General features: G+C 53.8%; 1 protein-coding gene and 2 non-coding genes across 9 annotated transcripts in view; all 3 read left to right on the top strand.

Annotated features, from left to right (window-relative positions):
• Prrc2b (proline rich coiled-coil 2B) overlaps window positions 1-14,404 on the top strand; it is a 93,786-nt gene extending 79,382 nt beyond the window's left edge. For 3 of the 7 annotated variants that reach the window (XM_052724391.1, XM_052724387.1, XM_052724388.1), the window contains exons 20-32: window positions 1,267-1,352; window positions 1,760-1,951; window positions 2,078-2,275; window positions 2,590-2,676; window positions 3,833-3,937; window positions 4,091-4,283; window positions 4,995-5,092; window positions 6,390-6,517; window positions 6,981-7,221; window positions 9,946-10,101; window positions 10,552-10,643; window positions 12,541-12,622; window positions 13,918-14,404. In XM_052724391.1, coding sequence (XP_052580351.1) covers window positions 1,267-1,352; window positions 1,760-1,951; window positions 2,078-2,275; window positions 2,590-2,676; window positions 3,833-3,937; window positions 4,091-4,283; window positions 4,995-5,092; window positions 6,390-6,517; window positions 6,981-7,221; window positions 9,946-10,101; window positions 10,552-10,643; window positions 12,541-12,622; window positions 13,918-14,049 — 1,790 coding nt within the window. In that variant the 3' untranslated portion in view covers window positions 14,050-14,404. The remainder of the gene's footprint in view (window positions 1-1,266; window positions 1,353-1,759; window positions 1,952-2,077; window positions 2,276-2,589; window positions 2,677-3,832; window positions 3,938-4,090; window positions 4,284-4,994; window positions 5,093-6,389; window positions 6,518-6,980; window positions 7,222-9,945; window positions 10,102-10,551; window positions 10,644-12,540; window positions 12,623-13,917) is intronic. The other 4 variants (XM_052724393.1, XM_052724389.1, XM_052724392.1 and 1 more) reach the window with 3 other exon arrangements.
• LOC128102738 (small nucleolar RNA SNORD62) lies at window positions 4,669-4,753 on the top strand. The gene has a single exon (XR_008215503.1). It is a non-coding gene; the product is annotated as a small nucleolar RNA SNORD62 (small nucleolar RNA).
• LOC128102737 (small nucleolar RNA SNORD62) lies at window positions 8,888-8,972 on the top strand. Its single transcript, XR_008215502.1, has one exon. It is a non-coding gene; the product is annotated as a small nucleolar RNA SNORD62 (small nucleolar RNA).
• Window positions 14,405-18,679: the final 4,275 nt, after the last annotated feature.

Genomic DNA, 18,679 nt, shown 5'->3' with positions numbered 1-18,679 from the left:
TTATTTCCATAAAATTGTTTTGTTTGTTTTTAATGCCCCACGCACGGCTGTGCTTTGGAACTTGTACTTTAAAACAGAAAGCCATTCCAGTTGATCAGGTTGTTCTTGAAGGCTCCTTTGCGTGGGGCCTATGCAACAGTGAGCTGTAAGATTGTACAGCTGACTGGAAGGTTCTCTGTGGCTTGCAGAGGAGCTAGGAGAGCCCACTCTATAGAACGGTGGCTGACCCCAGGCTAGGACAAATGCCACAGTGGTGACTTGAGTTCCCACAAGTCTGCTTTGTCATAGTTTCACTCATCCTTGTGTCTTAGTGAAAACCCTGGTTATAGTGTGCTGCAGAGCAACACTGAGTGATGTTGTGCCCTGGTCACATGTGGTGAGGAAGCGCGCCAGGTAGAGGTTGACTCAGTGACAGGCACCTGCTTGGCGGCGGCGTGCACCAGACTGAAGAGTATTCGTCCGCTGAGAAGTCAAGGATTGTAGAGCAACACTGAGTGATGTGCCCTGGTCACATGTGGTGAGGAAGCGCGCCAGGTAGAGGTTGACTCAGTGACAGGCACCTGCTTGGCGGCGGCGTGCACCAGACTGAAGAGCATTCGTCCGCTGAGAAGTCAAGGATTGTGCATGTCAGTTGTTAGACCAGGCCCCCATGTGTGGCTTCAGAGTGCATCGTATGCATATCCATTTTCTGGGCTCAGGCTCTATGGCTTAGGTTGGATTCAGGGAAAGGTCTGTGGGCTTACTGAATTGGGCTGTGTCTTCCTGGACCTTTCAAAGACTTAAAGAAGCTGCCCGCTTGAGGCTTCACTACAGGTTAGTGTCTGCATAGGACTGACGGAGAGTTGAAGTGATACAAAGCCAGTGAGTGTAGCTGGGTGTGGTGGCGCACACCTTTAACCTCAGCACTCAGGAGGCAGAGACAGGCAGGTCTGTGTGAGTTCCAGCCAGAGCTACATAAGACCTTGTCTAAAAAATAACTCCCCTTCTCCATGCCCCCATCTCAAAACAAAACAAAAACGAACAGTATAAAGTCAGTTAGATTCCGAGCAAGTTTGGGGTTTTGTTTACATCTGAAGGTGCTGGTTGTTGAGGGGTGCTCACACAGCCGGTGTCAGGGGCAGTCACAGAGACCTGTCTGTGGTGAGGTGTGCAGAGCCCCTGGCGGGCGGTGCCGTAAGCTGTCTTTTCAGCTGGTGTCCACAGCACAGCTCACGTCCTCCAGACTGCCTGTCTCGCTGATGTCCTGACTCTGTCTCTTTCCCTCAGCAGCCCTCCCTGTGCAGGGCGCAGCCAGCGATTCCTGGAGGAAAGCCGTCACCGCCTTCAGCAGCACTGAGCCTGGCACCACAGAGGTGAGTGCCACCACACCCACATGCCCTGGTGCTGCAGTGCCTTCACTGGCAGCCGGGTCAGTCCACGGTGCCTGGCTCGTCTCCCTCTAGCCTTGGCCTCTGGTTTTTGTGTGGTGCCTGCATGAGCAGAGAGACAAGGGAGACCTGGACTAGAGAGCCGATTGAGAAGCACCTCTGAGCTGGTCTTGGCTGGCACTCGTATGCCAAGGTGCTCATGAGCCTGAGTGGAATCGGTGCATTCCTTAAGCTGGGCGTGTGCCATGGGCCACTGTCACCAGGTCAGGACTGGAGTTAGGAGTGGAGGCTGGTGGCTGGGGAGGAATGCCAGTGCCACACAGACTTGCCTCCTGGATGCTGTGCTTTGCAGTGTGGGGACAGGGCTCTAACCCATTTTGTGCTCTGCACAGCAGGGTTTTAAGAGCAGCCAGGGAGATAGTGGTGTTGACTTGAGTGCTGAATCTCGGGAGTCATCCGCGACCTCCTCACAGCGCAGTTCCCCATATGGTACTCTCAAGCCAGAGGAGATGAGCGGGCCTGGCCTGGCGGAATCCAAGACCGACAGCCACAAGGACCAAGTTCAGAAGCAGTCTGAGCACAAGGTAACCTGGAAGTCCTCTACATGGTGGCCAGGGCATGGGCGGAAGGGGCCCTTCTTTGTCTTGTCTTCCTTGATGCCAAGGGCACCTGGAAGCAGCTGTGTCCAGCCTCTCTGCTTTCCCACCCAGGACTCAGATCAAGGATCTGGACAGAGCAAGGAGCACAGACCAGGACCCATCGGCAATGAGCGCTCCCTGAAAAACAGAAAGGGCTCGGAGGGGGCCGAGCGGCTGCAAGGGGCCGTCGTCCCGCCTGTTAATGGGGTGGAGGTTCACGTGGACCCTGTGCTGCCTGTACCCCCCATTGAGTTTGGGGTCAATCCAAAAGTGAGTTTCACTTTTACTCTTTTCTTTCTTGTTTGTGCTTCGGATTGTCTCCTAGAGAAGAAAGGAAGATAGGCGCTGAGCGTTATTTTGGGAAGAGTGTTAGTACAGCGTCAGGGATAGGCAGATGTTACTGGATTGCTGTATAGATGACCTTTCTGGCACCAGCTGGGCTCAGGCCAGCCAGGGTAGAGAGGGGCAAGTCAGGTAGCTTCCTTTCCTGTGTGTGGTGTTGCATATTGGACAGTGTTATTGATGTGGGCCCAGTGACAGGTGAGCGGGGTGGGGCTCAGACACTGTGTCCCCTTCTCTTCCAGGACTCTGATTTCAGCCTGCCACCCGGTTCTGCTTCTGGTCCTGTAGGAAATCCAGTTGCCAAGCTTCAGGATGTCTTGGCTAGTAATGTAAGTCAGCATGTCCTCCTCCAGCTCTGCCTCTGCACGCTTGCCGGCAGCTCTGTGCTGGGACTGTTCTAGCCATCCCTAGGTTTGGGGACCTTTGGCTGCAGATGGTATCAGTCTTCTTAAGGTCTGGTTTGCTTTAGCTCCAGTCTCCATGTTGTGCCAGCTGTGGTGCAGACTGCTCTGCCTGAGGAGAGAGCCCAGGGCGAGCACCCTCAACACTGAGCCACACACCCCATCCTCCCATCCCCCCATCCCACACACACCCCATCCCACACACATCCCATCCCCCCCATCCCCCCCCCCCCCCCCCCACTATTCTTTCATGGCTAATGGGTAACTGGTTAAGCAGGCAAACCTCCTGGAAGCTGCTCTCCCTCACTGGCAGGGACCACAATGTGTGACTGCCGCGGCAGACTGGGTTCTGTGCACTCAGGAGAGGGAGATTCTGCATTGTGAGCTGCTTGGGGAAACTGCTGCGTTCATTGACCTGTCCATTGACTTCTCTCCATCTGCCCGATGAGGGCGGGCATCCAGGCAGCATTCCCAAGAAGGCTGCGGGAGGAGGAGCTGCGGGAGGAGGAGCTGCGGGAGGAGGAGCTGCGGGAGGAGGAGCTGCGGGAGGAGGAGCTGCGGGAGGAGGAGCTGCGGGAGGAGGAGCTGCGGGAGGAGGAGCTGCGGGAGGAGGAGCTGCGGGAGGAGGAGCTGCGGGAGGAGGAGCAGCGGGAGGAGGAGCTGCGGGAGGAGCTGTAGTGCTTCCGAACATTGCCAGGCAGTGAATGAAAACCGCTGGGGTTCAGTGTGTTTGAGAGGCTGTGTTAGCCAGGTCTCCTCACTTTGGGAATCCTGAGTGAGTTGTGGGTGGGCTACTGAGCCCAGAGCTCTGGGCTCCAGTCTGCATTTCCCGCCTGCGTTAGGAGGGCACAGAGAGCTGAGTGACAGCCGCCACTTTTACTCTCTGGCCCTGGCCGTCTCCCAAGCCAGGCCTTAGGCTTCTGCCAAACCAGGTGCTTGTTTCTTGGCAGCTCGTCCTTGTTTGTCGCTGGGACATGACTGTGGAGGTGACTTCTGTCATGGAAACTGATCTAGGCAGCCTGCTGTAGATGAGTCTGGCATGGCGGGTATCTGTGCCCTGTGACTTTCTTTCTCTCCTCTCCAGGCAGGACTGACGCAGAGTATCCCCATCCTTCGGCGGGATCACCACATCCAGAGAGCCATCGGCCTGTCTCCCATGTCCTTCCCCACTGCAGACCTCACATTGAAGGTAAAGCCAGGCCTGAGCTGGGCTGGGGTCCTCGCCAGTGCCTCAGCTTGTGATGGGGTGCAGAGGGAGCCCTCCTGCACCCCTGGTTAGGTTGCTGCTCTTCCCTTGGCCCCCAGTAGTAATTTGCATTTCTCCCTTCTCTTGCTTCCAAAGATGGAGTCTGCACGCAAGGCTTGGGAAAACTCCCCCAGTTTGCCGGAGCAGAGCTCTCCCGGAGGTGCAGGCTCGGGGATCCAGCCTCCATCCTCTGTGGGCGCCTCCAACGGAGTCAACTACAGCTCCTTTGGTGGAGTGTCCATGCCGCCCATGCCTGTGGCTTCTGTAGCGCCTTCTGCCTCCATGCCAGGTATCACAGCCCCTGAGCCAGGCTCAGGAGACTTCTCCATTCGCTGTCGAGAGAAGCTGGATTAACTGCTCTGTGCTTTCACTTACAGAGCGACACTGGTTTCTAAGTCAGGTAGTTACAGCTTCCCACATGCTCTGTGCAATGTAATCCCTGCTCTGATGTGAGAAGCAGGATGCTGTACCATAGGGAGGCACTTGGAACTGCCAGAGAGGAGTGAGCAAACCTCCGGCTCTGAGTCAGGCTCTAGTCAGTGCCCACTCCCTGGTGAGCCACTCACCTATAAGCAGGCTGCTGCTGCTGCGCCAGCACTCCGTTGCTGGTAGCTGTTTTGATTCTCACTGTCATTATGCTTGTGACTGGGGATTTTGAGGCCCAGCTGCCAAGGTCTCAGTGATGCAGTTCCAATAGATCCTTCTGACCCTCCACTGTGGACTCAAAGCAGGGAGATGAAGAGGACAGAGACTGAGAGACCCAAGCAGCTCTCTTCCATAGTAAATAGCCCCCAAAGGCCCAGCACGGCTGGTGAGTGGTGAAGAGGTCAGGTGCTCTGCTCCTGTACTGGCCTGGGTTTCCTGAGGTATATGTTACAGCAGAGAATCACGCAGCCTCTGCTCACATGTGTCCTCAGCCCCATTGAGTCCCCTGGGGAACGTGGCCGTGTGCAATGGGGAGACTTGATCCTTTTCTGCCTTGTCTGTGTTCTGTTTCCAGGCAACCACCTCCCACCTCTGTACCTGGATGGCCACGTGTTTGCAAGTCAGCCCCGACTGGTTCCTCAAACGATACCTCAGCAGCAGAGTTACCAGCAGGTGAGCGTAGGAAGCCAGGTGGCCAGAGGTCAGAGGCAGCATGGCTCTGGTCACTCTTTGCATTTCTTTACTGGTGATCTTGTCCCCTGCCCCATGTGATACCCTCTACTGGCAGACCATGGCACCCAGAGAGCATTTGTAGAAAGAGTCTATGATCGATAAAGAGGCACAGGGTAGACACATCAGATTCTGTTCCTTCCTTCTCAGAGTCCTTGCTTCTCTTAGCTGGGGATCAGCTACAGTAGGGGTACACTGGTAATAGGGGTCCCGAAGGGCCTGAGTCTCTGGGCACAGATGCATTAAAAGAGAAAGTTTTAGAAACAGGCAGGGTGTTGGCTTTGCACAAGATTGGCATTCCATCTGTGCTGCAGACTGGTCTGTCTTGGAGCCTCCTTCCAGAGGCTGATGCTGGCCTCCTACACACCCTGGCAGTGTTCTTCCTACTGCCAGTCTCCAATCCAGAGGCTGGAGCTGCCCTCGGCTCTCAAGACATGCTGCCGGGCTGGAGAGATGGCTCAGAGGTTAAGAGCACTGACTGCTCTTCCGGAGGTCCTGAGTTCAATTCCCAGCAACCACATGGTAGCTCACAACCATCTGTAATAGGTCTGGTGCCCTCTTCTGGTCATACATGCTGTATACATAATAAATAAATCTTTAAAAAAAAAAAAGACATGCTGCCATGCTTAAGTTTTCTAAGATTTTGATCCAACTAAATGAATCTTAGCGCCCCTTTGTTCTTTAAAGGTTTGTTTTTATTTTATGAGTATGGGTATTTTGCTTGCATGTATGTGCCCACAGAGGCCAGAAGGCAGTACCAGATCCTCTGGAACTGGACTTACAGTTGTTAGCAACCATGTGGATGCTGAGAACTGAACCCAGGTCCTCAGCAAGAACAATTGCTTTTAACCACTGAGCCATCTTCCTAGGCCTCATGATTTTTGAGTCTTACTCTGTAGTCCAGGCTGGCCTATAACTCACTGTTTAGTCCTGGCCGACCTGGGACTTAGAGCCACCCAACGACTGATATTACAGGTATTAGACACCACACTCGGCTTGCACGTATCCTAAAAAGGATACCCGAAATTCACCTCCATTCATGTGGATGACTGGGCTCATTTCTCCCGTGTACCATTCTAGTGTTAGGGCTACACCATGCCTTGGTCTTGCTACCGATCTTTTGCTGTGGGAAGCCAGATCAGGTGGGTTGGGATGAGCCCTTGCTGACCCGGCCAGGACCCGGTGGAGGTGGGGAGGCATGTTGGGGTCAATGCAGTTATCACCTGGCTCTTGTTTGCAGGCTGCCACTGCCCAGCAGATCCCAATCTCCCTCCACACATCTCTGCAGGCCCAGGCGCAGCTTGGGCTGAGGGGTGGGCTCCCCGTCTCCCAGTCCCAGGAGATCTTCAGCTCCCTGCAGCCTTTCAGGTGAGAGACATCCATGCTGCACCGCTGAGGTTGTGTGCTCCTCTGCTCTGGGGCCAGGGACCAGGCCATCAGATGGTCTCCACTCCTTTCCAGCCCGTGCCCTTCCCTTTACCCAATGCCAACACCACCCCAACCACCGTCTCCCCAGCTCTCTCTTTCAGTATACATGATGGCTTCAGCCTTGCGCATCCAGCATCTGGGAGGTACCCAACCTGGCAGCCTGGCCCGAGCTGGCCCTCGTAGACCAGACTCTTTCAGTATGCATGATGGCTTCAGCCTGGCCTGCCACGCGTGGGTGTGTCCCTAGTCCTCAGGTCGGCAGTGTCAGGCTCATTCCGACCCTCTGCGTCAGTCTCTGGAGAAGCAGGGATGTGTTAGCGAGTTCTCGGTCCCTGTGCTCACCAGTGTTGAAGACAGTCGTGTGCTTGCTCACCTGGTCCTGACCTCCCTCTGGCTTTTGCAGGTCTCAGGTGTACATGCACCCCAGCCTGTCACCACCCAGCACTATGATCCTCTCTGGGGGTACCGCCTTGAAACCCCCATACTCTGCGTTTCCTGGCATACAGCCCTTGGAGATGGTGAAGCCACAGTCCGGCTCACCCTACCAGCCTATGAGTGGAAACCAGGCCCTGGTCTACGAGGGCCAGCTTGGCCAGGCTGCCGGGTTGGGTACCTCCCAGATGCTGGATTCCCAGCTTCCACAGGTCAGTGTGGTTTGGTTTCTCACCAGCCTCCTCTTTCCTCAACTGCCTCCTTGTGTGTGCTGATGTTTGCATGGATGTCTCAGCTGCAGAGACTCCTGTAGTGGTCCCCACATCACCGTGTTCTGACTTAGCTCTCCTCCAGAGCTCTGCTCTAGAGATGTTTGCAGCCCTCAAATGGAGGCTGTGGGGGTGGAAATGGGCAGGTGTCTTTGTTCCCCCCACTTAAGCCTGAATGGACCTGCCCTCCTCACATGCTGGAGCTTCCCACTGCCAAATCTGTTATTGACCCTTCCTTCCTCAGCCTCGGGCCCTGCATGGCAGCTGAGTGGCGCTCCTGGCTTACCCTCTTACTCCATCTCGATGCTCTTGACCATGCCCATAGTGTAAGAGTCACACACAGTTGGCAGCTAGCTCTGCAAAGCTTTCTAACTAATAGCTCCCAGGGGTCCGAGTCCAAGGACTTGAACCCTGCACTCCTCCTGGAAGAAGCTCTCCTCTCCCCAGGGAGGAGACCCTCAGAGCCTCCACTCCTTCTGTCTCCCACCAACCCTAACAGCCACTTCCTGCTGCTTCTCCCTTGCCGCTCCCTCCCCCATCCCTTGCTTCCTGTGGTCCACAGGGCCCGTGGCCACACCTCCCTGCCTGTGTGCTTCTGGACCCCAGCAGCATCCTGTCCCTAGGAAGACCCTCTCATCCTGCAGGCCACCCTGGCTAGTACCCTTCTCTTTCCTGTCAGTGTAGAGGTAGGCTCAGTGCTGCTCTCTTAATTGAGGGGGTCCTCTTTGGACTGTACCACAGCCACCCCATCACAGCGTCACCCCGGTCGTCACTGACTCTTGAAGCCATCTTCAAGACATTATCCTGGCTCACCTTTGTCCTCAAACCCTCTTCCCTCCTTCACACCTCCACCTCCCCCACCCTTGATTGTGGATGCTCCCTTCAGTCCTGTCTTGTTCTCCTTTCCGGTCACCATCCAAGCACTGCTCATTCCAGATTCATTTCTTTTCTTTCTTTCTTTCTTTCTTTCTTTCTTTCTTTCTTTCTTTCTTTCTTTCTTTCTTTCTTTCTTTCTTTTTTTTTTTCGAGACAGGGTTTCTCTGTGTAGCTTTGGTTCCTGTCCTGGATCTCTCTCTCTCTCTCTCTGTAGACCAGGCTGGCCTCGAACTCACAGAGATCCACCTTGCTTTGCCTCCTGAGTGCTGGGATTAAAGGTGTGCGCCACCACCGCCTGGCCCCAGATTCATTTCTACAACCCTGAGTCCTCTGCTGCCTCCTAGCACTGCCGCTTGTATCTACTGGCCAATCCAGCATGCTGGGTCCAAGGCACAGTTTCCCTCCAGTCCTGCTCATCCAATCAACATTATCCTCCATCCTGCTTCTCCTGCCCCTCCCACTCCTGGTCCTTCAGCTGCTCCTGCCATTAGGAGAGATTCAGTGTTTGTTCACACACACACACACACACACACACAAACACACACACACACACACACACACGATCACTGCACTGTGCCATGCTGGTTCTGCAGAGACTTGCTCTTTGCTCCTTTTGCCCTTGGTCCCGATAGCCTGAGCTGTGAGCACAGCTGTACCCGGCCCAGGTATCACTCTTACACGACTTCATCTGTCCATGCTGCTCTCTGCTCTGAGGCCCTGGTGCCACCACAAGTCTCAGTGATGCAGTTCCAATAGATCCTTCTGACCCTCCACTGTGGACTCAAAGCAGGGAGATGAAGAGGACAGAGACTGAGAGACCCAAGTGGCCCGCCCTGCCCCTGTGCTTACCCCTCTCCTCATCTTGTTCTGGATTTGGGATCCGTCCACAAGGGTCTCTGAGGCCTAATTTGGTCCTGTTTTCTGCCACTGTTGATACAAAAAAGTACGCACAAAGGAACGTAAGGAGAGACTTCCTGTGCGGCTTTCACTGGGGGAGCTCTCTGCGGTCTTCTTCCCCTCCGAGCCTGCATGGGTGCCGTGCAGCTGTGGGCGGCGTGTCTCACACATTGTCCTGCATGCAGTGCCGTGCAGCTGTGTGTGTCTCCCACATTGTCCTGCATGCAGTGCCGTGCAGCTGTGGGCAGCGTGTCTCACACATTGTCCTGCATGCAGTGCCGTGCAGCTGTGGGCGGCGTGTCTCACACATTGTCCTGCATGCAGTGCCGTGCAGCTGTGGGCAGCGTGTCTCCCACATTGTCCTGCATGCAGTGCCGTGCAGCTGTGGGCAGCGTGTCTCACACATTGTCCTGCATGCAGTGCCGTGCAGCTGTGGGCGGCGTGTCTCATACGTCCTGCATGCAGTGCCGTGCAGCTGTGGGCGGCGTGTCTCACACATTGTCCTGCATGCAGTGCCGTGCAGCTGTGGGCGGCGTGTCTCCCACATTGTCCTGCATGCAGTGCCGTGCAGCTGTGGGCGGCGTGTCTCACACATTGTCCTGCATGCAGTGCCGTGCAGCTGTGGGCAGCGTGTCTCACACATTGTCCTGCATGCAGTGCCGTGCAGCTGTGGGCGGCGTGTCTCACACATTGTCCTGCATGCAGTGCCGTGCAGCTGTGGGCGGCGTGTCTCACACATTGTCCTGCATGCAGTGCCGTGCAGCTGTGGGCAGCGTGTCTCACACATTGTTCTGCCGTTCTCACTGCTCAAGTCTGAGACCACCCAGAAGTGCTGTGTACACTCTCAGGTGCATGCTTTAGCATTCTGCCCCTCACTGTCCTGTCACCCAACAGCTCACGATGCCGCTGCCTCGGTATGGCTCTGGGCAGCAGCCACTGATTCTACCACAGTCCATTCAGCTGCCTCCAGGACAGAGTCTCCCTGTTGGGGCCCCCCGAAGGATTCCTCCACCTGGCTCCCAACCACCAGTCCTGAACACCAGCAGAGAGGTAAAGGTGGTTCCAGAGAGGGGGCTGTGTCTAGTCAAGACTTCTACCATAGAGCTGTATCACAGAAAGTGCAGGCTCCCAGCCTCATGTGGCTTTCTCACACTGCAAAGTCTACAGAGTCCCAGATGCCAGACTCCTCGCTTATGTGTAAACTAGTTGGGAAGACAGGTTCTGGCATGTGCCAGACTACCAGGCAGCAAGGAAAGTGTGCAACCATTGCCTCAGCAATGGGGCAGAGCCACTTGGAGCCACCTCAGATGCAGGACCCATAGACTCTTGACTAAGGACAGGTCACTGGAGCTCAGATGTGGCTGGTATCTGGGTGATAGTCTACAGCGAGAAAATAAACACTAGGAATCAGCCCTCCTTGAGCCTGGTTGGGGCTGGGGCCGTTGTGGGTTGGCTGTCTCTGGACTGCTGAGTGACCACGTTCCTTCTTGGCCACTCTAGTCCGCTCAGATGGAGCTGAAAGGCTTCCACTTTGCCGACAGTAAACAGAATGTTCCTCCCGGAGGCTCCGCACCATCCCCGCAGGCCTACAGGTAAAGATGAACCCTGGGGGTTGGGGCTCATTGCTGAGTGTTCGATGTGTCAGGAAGAATGGTGCAAGAGCACTGTAGCATGGCCCCTCTGTGTGCCCGCGTGTCACTGCGGCATCCCTGGTAACTGGAGAAAGCAGACTTGTTTCTAATCTGCAGAGTAAGATGCTCTGAGGAGTAAGAGCTTTCTAGGGTGTCTGCCTTGCCCCAGGGTCTCTTGTATGTATTCAAACTCACCCTCTGACCCCTATCAGAGAACTTTTTAATGCTGGGCGTGGGTGGCCTTTCTTCCCATACCACAAACTGGTACCCACTGTTTTCCTTGGTATGGGTCTCTACCTCTAGTAACCACCCATGTTCTCCTTCGCCTGATTCAGAGGTATCCATTGGGTCATGGCAGGGGCTCCTGGTCCCCCATGCTGGGCTGGGGGTATAGCTCTATCCCTGGGCCTGAGAGCACATGCAGCCTGGTGCCTTGTGTTTACACATGGAATGGGACAGACACACCCAGTGTCTCTCTAGAGGACATTCAGCAATACACTCTGCAGGGAGAGTCCTTCCATCTCTGTGTCCCATTTTCACTGACCATTGGACCTGACACCCGCAGGGCTGCACCGGAACTTCCTTCATCCTTTCTTTGCCTTGCATCATTACCATAGAGAGAGGGCTCATAAAGACCGCTCAGTGTGTCTTATTTTATGTTCTTGCTGTGTGGCTTCTTTTTGTTTGTGCATGAGTGCATTTTGTTTTGCTATCATGACCTGGCAGAAGACCCATCCAGCAGAGCTGTGTGGAGGGCAGCATAGCACAGTGTGTATGTTGAGGGAGGCGGGAGGGATGGAGGGAGCTTCAAGGAGCTCACACCATACTTCTGCCTGCCCAGGGTGAGTGCAGTAGCCTGGGTAGAGTAGACTGTACGGAGGGAAACAGCTTCGTCCTTAGAAGAAACTGTTAGCCCTCTATCTGCAGATTGAAAATATTTGGGAGTGGGAAGGGACCAAAAATGGTTTCTTGTCATCATTCCTAAGCAATACAGTGTAGCTACTATCTACATAGTGTTTGTATGCAGTCTAGAGAGGATTTTCAAATATATAGGAGGACCTGGGTGTTGTGGGTCAGTGTAGAGCGCATGCGTACTTAAACTCTTGAGGCCCTGGTTCCACGCCCAGAACCAAAAGAGAGCATGCTGGAAAACAGGTATCTCTGCAGTCCTAGGAATAGTCTTCAGAGATGGAGAGGTTGCTGGAGGTAGAGACACAGGCATCGTGGTGACTAGAGAGATTGCTACGACTTGTATTGTCTCCTAGGGTTGTTGGGAAATGGGGCAGCTGAGACATGGCTTGCAAAAAGGAGTCCTTGGTCATAAATTCCAGGGGTGCACTGTCCCCAAGATGGCTTTTAGGGGGATGGTGGTACCCAGCACCACACAGACCCACACCCAAGAGACTCAACCACCTCTGCCTGGTACTCTTTCTGACACAGGACCTTTTCCTCATGAAACGTCTAATGGCTTTGGGGGTACTAAAAGCAGTTGTAGATTCCTCCCCTCCCCCCACGAGTGAAGATGAGAAAACCCTTAGTGCTGGTTGCAAGCCTTTATCTGGGCACTGCGTCACACTAGTCCAGATGCTCCACAGCCTGAGGATGGCCGCTGTCTGTCTGTCCACAGCAAGGGCTGCAGCTCCTCTCCGGGTGTGTCTCCTGGAAGTGCCGAGGGCACTGGTGACCACCCTCCTCCCCATCCTGCATTCTCAGCTGTCTCAGGTCTGTGTTTTCTGTCTGCTAGGGCCTCTGGCCAGAGGGCCCTCCCTGGCTCATCTGCCTCTGTGTACTGCTAGGCTTTGCCTCCATCTCTGTGGTGACACATGTGTATTCTCAACCCTGCCTTTGGTTTTTTCAGGCCTAGCTCTGCTAGCCCCAGTGGGAAGCCCTCTGGATCAGCAGTTAACATGGGCTCTGTGCAGGGACACTACGTTCAACAGGTAGAAGATGGCTTTCCAGACCCTGCAGCCCTGGACACTTAGGCCTGTCTCCCAGCGCCAAAGGAGAGGGGACTGTCCAACTGATGGATGCTTTTTATTAAGGGAAACATGCCCTAGTGCTTAGAGCTGGGCTACCCGAGTCCCTCCTGGCAAAAGCACTTCTCTTGATGGGTGTCTGGATCATTCCTTGTCCTGCAGAGAAGGGAAGATACTGGTTCCCATAAGAGGTGACACCAGAAGGCATACTATCTCCGGCCATTTGGGGCTATCATGGCGCTCTAGGAGACATGGTTAGGCCTGGGTTAGCTCAGAGGCTGGGGAGCGTGAGCGTGCTAGCTCTAGTGAGTGGTATGGCATGTTTCTGTCTGCCTGGGTGGGATCACAGCCGGGGTGCGGCTTCCCCACTTTACAGTGAGGACTTCTCGGTGTCTTTCCCTGTAGTCCTTTTCTCTTCCTCCTGTAAAGCTGGGCTGGGGCTCCAGAGTTCAGAACCTCAGTTGGGCCTGGGGCTTAATTTGTCACTGGCAGGTGGAGGTGTGAGACTGATGCTCTCTTTGCACCCCCTTTCCTAGTGTTCCTTGGGGATCATTTCTCCTGCTGTGGAATGGGTTTCTAACCCTTTCTCCCAGAGCTGAGGGCCTAACTCAGGGATAGAAAACCTCCCTAGCATGTGTGAAACCCTGGATTTCATCCTTGGCATTGACAAAAAAAAAAAAAAAAAGAAAAACCACCCAACAAAGCTTCGTCCCAGAGTTTAGAACGAGTGAAGAGCAGACCCGCACTGGTCTGTGCAGAGCCACAGGCTAGTGGAACCCTGCCTGGAAATCTTGAGATCAAGTGTGGTCCTGGGAAAATGTAATTATTCAGAGCCACTTGGAATGGGGGCTTGACTGAATCATGGGCCAAGATCTGAGAGATCCAAGTTGGCTCCATCCCTCTACAGATAGGTGTGTGCCCGGGCCTGTGAGGTAGCTTGGCCTGCTGAAGGGGCTGTGTTTGCTTGCCAGTGGGGCACGGGGTGCACTAATTTAGAAAGGTCCTTCCCATCAGCCTTGGGACCTGAAATGCTTCACCCAAGACATGCTACTGCTGAGTTCTCTGTAGAGCCCGGGAGCCTTCCTGCCTCTGAATCACGCACTAGTGCCCATGGGAGGGGTCAGGGCAGTCCTGTCTGCACACCAGGCTCCCCCTGGTCTTTTGAGGGTAGCTTTTGGTCTGACTCGGGAGCAGGGAGGGAGTGGTCTCTACACACCTAGCCCTGCGGTCACTTTGATTTTCCTCTCATCTGTCCAAAGGCAAAGCGAGTGGATGACAAACCCGGCCTGGGAACCGTGAAGCTGCAGGAGGTCTCCTCAGCCGCCTCCCAGGTGAAGCGGACTGGAGCCATCAAGCCTCGGGCAGTCAAGGTGGAGGAGAGTAAAGCCTGAAGGTGCCTGGCATCTTTTGCCTCACCCTAACAAGGATGGTGCAGCACCGCCAGCCTGGACAGCCACCACCTGACCTGGGACCTTGCCAGATCCACCATCCCACTGTCCTACCACTTGGCCTGGACAGGCTCTCTTCCACTCCCGAAAGCTCCTGAAAGTTCCATCGTCAGCCAGCCCGCATCGTGGATATATGGCATTGACCTGCTTGCTTTGGTACAAGAGCAGACTCCCTCCTTCCCGCCCCTCTGCCCAGTGACTGTGGAGTGAGTCTCCTGTGCAGTGCAGACCTGCCCGCCCGCCCCATTCCCCAGGCACAGTGGTTTGGCAGCAGGGTCGTTTTAGCTGGAGGCTTTTTGTTTTAAAAAGCAGCTACGGTTTTCACAAAGGGGAAAGGAGAGCAAACTACTAGCTACGTCTGTATAGCTGAACTTTTATATGTCCCCTGCTGTCCTCTGCTCTGCTGTCCCCAATGGTCTCCTTTATCTCTGTCCTGTTTGACCTGTCACAGCACTACCTTAAGAGGTGATTCTTGAGAGTGCCCCCCCCCCCCCGCCCCCGCGGCCCCCCCCCCCCCCCCCCCCACAGTTGGCTAAGGATGTGAACAGTCCGTCTGGTTGGCCCCTCGATGCCTTGGGTGCCGTGAGGTTGGTGTCTGAGTTCAGTTCCAACCTCTGGCCTGGAGTTAAGAATTATTATCTGTTCTGGACCCTTCTGAAGTCAGTGGACACATCACGTATTGGGCACCAGAGAGGAATTGTGGAGTTAAGAGTCAACATTGTTTTCCAGATTGGCAGAGGTGGCCGAGTCCCAGGCCCCACTCGGGAACTGTGCATTTGAGGCTCTAAGCCTTAGCCCTCTGGGCGGCTGTGTTCCCCACTCATTTCCTTTCCTCTTCCTGCTCTGTCCCTCTGGATCCCTGTCCATCCATCCCTCACAGCTTAATCACCAAAATCAGTACAAGAACATAGATGGACACCTGTTAAGAGTCTGCAGCAGGAAAGGCTGTGAAGCATTCCTCGTGTCCCTCACTCCCAGCAACAGAGCAGGGTGTTGGGGGTGGTTGCCAAGTTACCTATCCATAGACACCTGGGCAGGGTCAAGGTATCAGGGTGGTTTCTTAGGACTGCCCCATGCACAGGTTTCGTGTGAGCTATATGCTGGGCTTCTGGCTTTCACTAAGAACAAGGAAATCTTCCCGTTGCTGGAAGGAAAGTCAAGGGGGGATTTCAAGCTGCTCAGCCCATTAGGATCCCCAGTTTACCACCACCTGCCTTGGAGAGCTCACCATTGGTGGCAGGGCTGGAACCAGCCTGCCTATCCTGGGTGGGTGTGAGAGCAGAAAGCATCTTAGGAGCTCTGCGGTGGCTTTGTGCTGCCTTGTTAGTTGTTCGAAGGAAGCAAGTCAGTTCCCCCAGCAGGTAGTGCCACACTGTCCCTAGGGTCACCCGGGCAGGGCGTCTTAGGAAAAGCTTCATTGCACCTGTAGCAGTCAGCCCTTCTCCCACCCTGCCTCTGCCCTCCAACCCTTATTCACGTGTCTTTGTCCCATCTCTTCTCGTCTCCCTCCTCAGAGGCACTGCCCACTTAGAGAGCCCCTGGCACAGATCTGCCTGCGGCCCTCATCTGCTGTTCCACTCGCCCTGGAAGTGTCTGGTTACTGTCCCAGCGATTGAGTCCTCTGCCCCACTGCCAAGTCTCAGTAAGAGCCACACAGTCACCTCTACCTGTCCTTAGAAATGCGGCCAGACCCACCTCACCTAATGCTGGTGGACATTATGTGTCAAAAGAAACAAACGTTTTTCTTCAGATGTTCACAGTCCAGGATGTGCCCTTTAGGTGAACCTGCTGTCAAAAGTGGCAGCACTTCCTGTTTGAGAAAAAGGAGGAGGTTGCCTATTACCAGTCCTTTCTCGCCCTGTATTCCCTCCTGTCTCCCACCCCAAATAAAAACAAGAAACACTAGAGTTTATTTATATGTATTGATGTTGTAGGTCTAGATGGAAAAAAAAAAAAGTAAATGTCCCACTGCTCTGTTTATATGTCTGAATTACTCTGCAGGAATGGCCAGGAGATTGCATGTGAAGTTTGCACTCACCACCTCTGTGGCCTCAGCTGTGGGCTCCTCCCTCTGAGATGCACATTTGCAATTAGAGACTCTGGGGACAGAGGGCAGGCTGCAGGCCTCCAGATGTCCCTGCCCTCCGTATGATCTGGTCAAGCCAAGTTTTTAGTGCAGAGACGTTTCAAGGTGCAGTATCTCTTCATGTGGTTTTTAGAGGCAAGCTCAAGGTGTAGTAGGACTGGGGACGTATTTTGGTTTCAAACCCCCATCTTCAGATCATAGATAAAACATAGGAGCTCTGTCAAGGTGCCATGGCCTTGGTGGGAGCAGGCAGAACCCAGCCCCCGCCTTTTCTACTGCTATGATGGGTGGAGGTGGGGCAGAATCATTTCTCCTGCCTACTGAAGTCACCTCCTGATGCTGGTGGCTTTGTTGGGGCCACTGATGGTGCAATCCATGGCGTGGCAACCAGGGATTCTTCAGTACTGTTGGTCCTGAAGGTACGTCCAGCATGGAATGTCTACTAGCTGAAGGCTGCTACCAGCTGCATTCAGTCTGGTTTCTTAACAGTTGCTTTCCTTGTCTTATTCCCAAGTTTACCAATTTCAAATCCAGAGTTCACTTCTGGGTCTAGATTCCTTGAGGGGGAGAACGAGGATGACTGTGTCCCACATTCTGAAAAGCTGGTTCATCTCTGAAGCCATGGTCACTGTGCTGCTGCTCGATGGCAGGATGACATGTCAATATTGGAGAGATGAAGTCATGTATGAGTGACACTCAAGAGTCCAGGGCACAAGCATGTCCCTGCTGAGGCCATGAGGCAACTCTGGCTAAGCCCACCCACCCCCACTCCCAACAGCCATTGGTATTCAGGTCCATTTTGCCCTTATTTCCAGCAATGCGAACCTGGGTTAGAAGGCCTGTTGGGAATCTTTTACAACCAAGGACACCAAAGTGTATCTTCTGTTGTATTTGAGTGGGAAATGGAGACTTCTAGAAAGCCAGCTTTCTGTGAGCTGGCTTTAAGACAAGTTAGTTAGGTCATCTGGAACAAAGTGGCTCAGTGTTGGGGGTGAACACTGTCACCTAGCTGTGTCAGCCCCCAGCTCTGGCACATGACACCTGCTTCAGACCTGCAGCATCCCCAGGCCCCATCTTTGGCATGTTACAATCCCACAGCAGCAGTTCCTGGAAGGCTCTGTGCAAGGCTCCTCAGTTGTTGAAAGGGGTCCTGTGCCCTCAGCTCTCAACCTCATACCTTTTATAGAAAAGGATTTGGGGGGGTTGTTCTTTTTGAGGGTCTTTGTCTTTTGCTTTTCCTCTGTCTTTTCACTTAGACCAGATATTTGAAAGGGCAGACGATGCTAACGGTGTGCTGTGCAGCTTGCTTAGACGTGATTGGGGAATCGCCACGGATGGGAAATGGAATCGTGAATTCACCCTCCCTTCCCTCCGGTTCAGTTCCCGTTGTTTCTCCTTTCAAATATGTGATTGTACTAGCTCTTTCCATACGAAAGAACTCTCCTTATTTAAATAAAAAAGTATAAAAAACAAAGCCACACATGCTTTCTCAGGTTGTGTCGGTTTTATCTCTCAGGCATGGGGAGATGGAAGAGTTCCACTCTTTCGTAGCTTACACACTAGGAGTGGCGGAAGTGCCTTAGCTGAGTGCAGCACTGTGCTAAGTTCCAAGGAGCCAGTCACCCAGGCTGGCGTCATCAGAAAAACAGCTTTTAATTACACTAGTCTCTGTGGGACTCTTTTTTTTTTTTTGTTTTTGTTTTTTGTTTTGTTTTTCGAGACAGGGTTTCTCTGTGTAGCTTTGCGCCTTTCCTGGTACTCGCTTTGGAGACCAGGCTGGCCTCGAACTCACAGAGATCCGCCTGGCTCTGCCTCCCGAGTGCTGGGATTAAAGGCGTGCGCCACCACCGCCCGGCTCTGTGGGACTCTTGTATGGCCTTTCATATGTGACTTTTGCTTGTCTCCCATAATTGTATTGGTTATCTTTAAACCTTAAGATGGTTCTCTGTTCTTTCGGGGTCTCTGGGAAGGCCTACTAAGTAAGGAAGGAGCTACAGATGATGCAAGTTGATGCATAATATTCAAGGACATTATGTAGCCTACCTTGCAGTCATGTTTTGCTTTTCCCTAGGTCTGAGGGACCCCTACCAGAGCATGGGGTATGGTTAAGGTGCACTTTAGAAATGGGCAGCACTGAAGCCCTGTCCTCCCCGGCTCACTCCTGTCTGGACTTCTGTAGGAACTAGAGGAGTGCACTGTACTGTGAAAGAACAGATGAGGTCTGGGGCAGGAAAGGGCCACAGGGATTCAGATGGTTCAGGCAGTTGTACTTGGCTGTGCCATCACTGAGATGTGTAACCTTGGTACAGGGCTCTCTCACTCTTAAGACACTCCCAAGTTCCTTATTTATAAAATGTGCTTTGTTAACCCTATCTACTGAAGGGGTGTGGGCTCAGGTCACTGGTAAGCGCATAGTGAGTTCTGGGCCAGCCAGGGTTACAGAGAGACCTGGTCTCAAAAAGAAAGAAAAAAAGGCAGTTTGCATGC

Source organism: Peromyscus californicus, unplaced genomic scaffold, assembly GCF_007827085.1.
Source record: "Peromyscus californicus insignis strain IS unplaced genomic scaffold, ASM782708v3 Scaffold_7__1_contigs__length_154581171, whole genome shotgun sequence".
Classification (NCBI taxonomy): Eukaryota; Metazoa; Chordata; class Mammalia; order Rodentia; family Cricetidae; genus Peromyscus; species Peromyscus californicus.
This window is presented reverse-complemented; position numbering and strand designations above follow the sequence as displayed.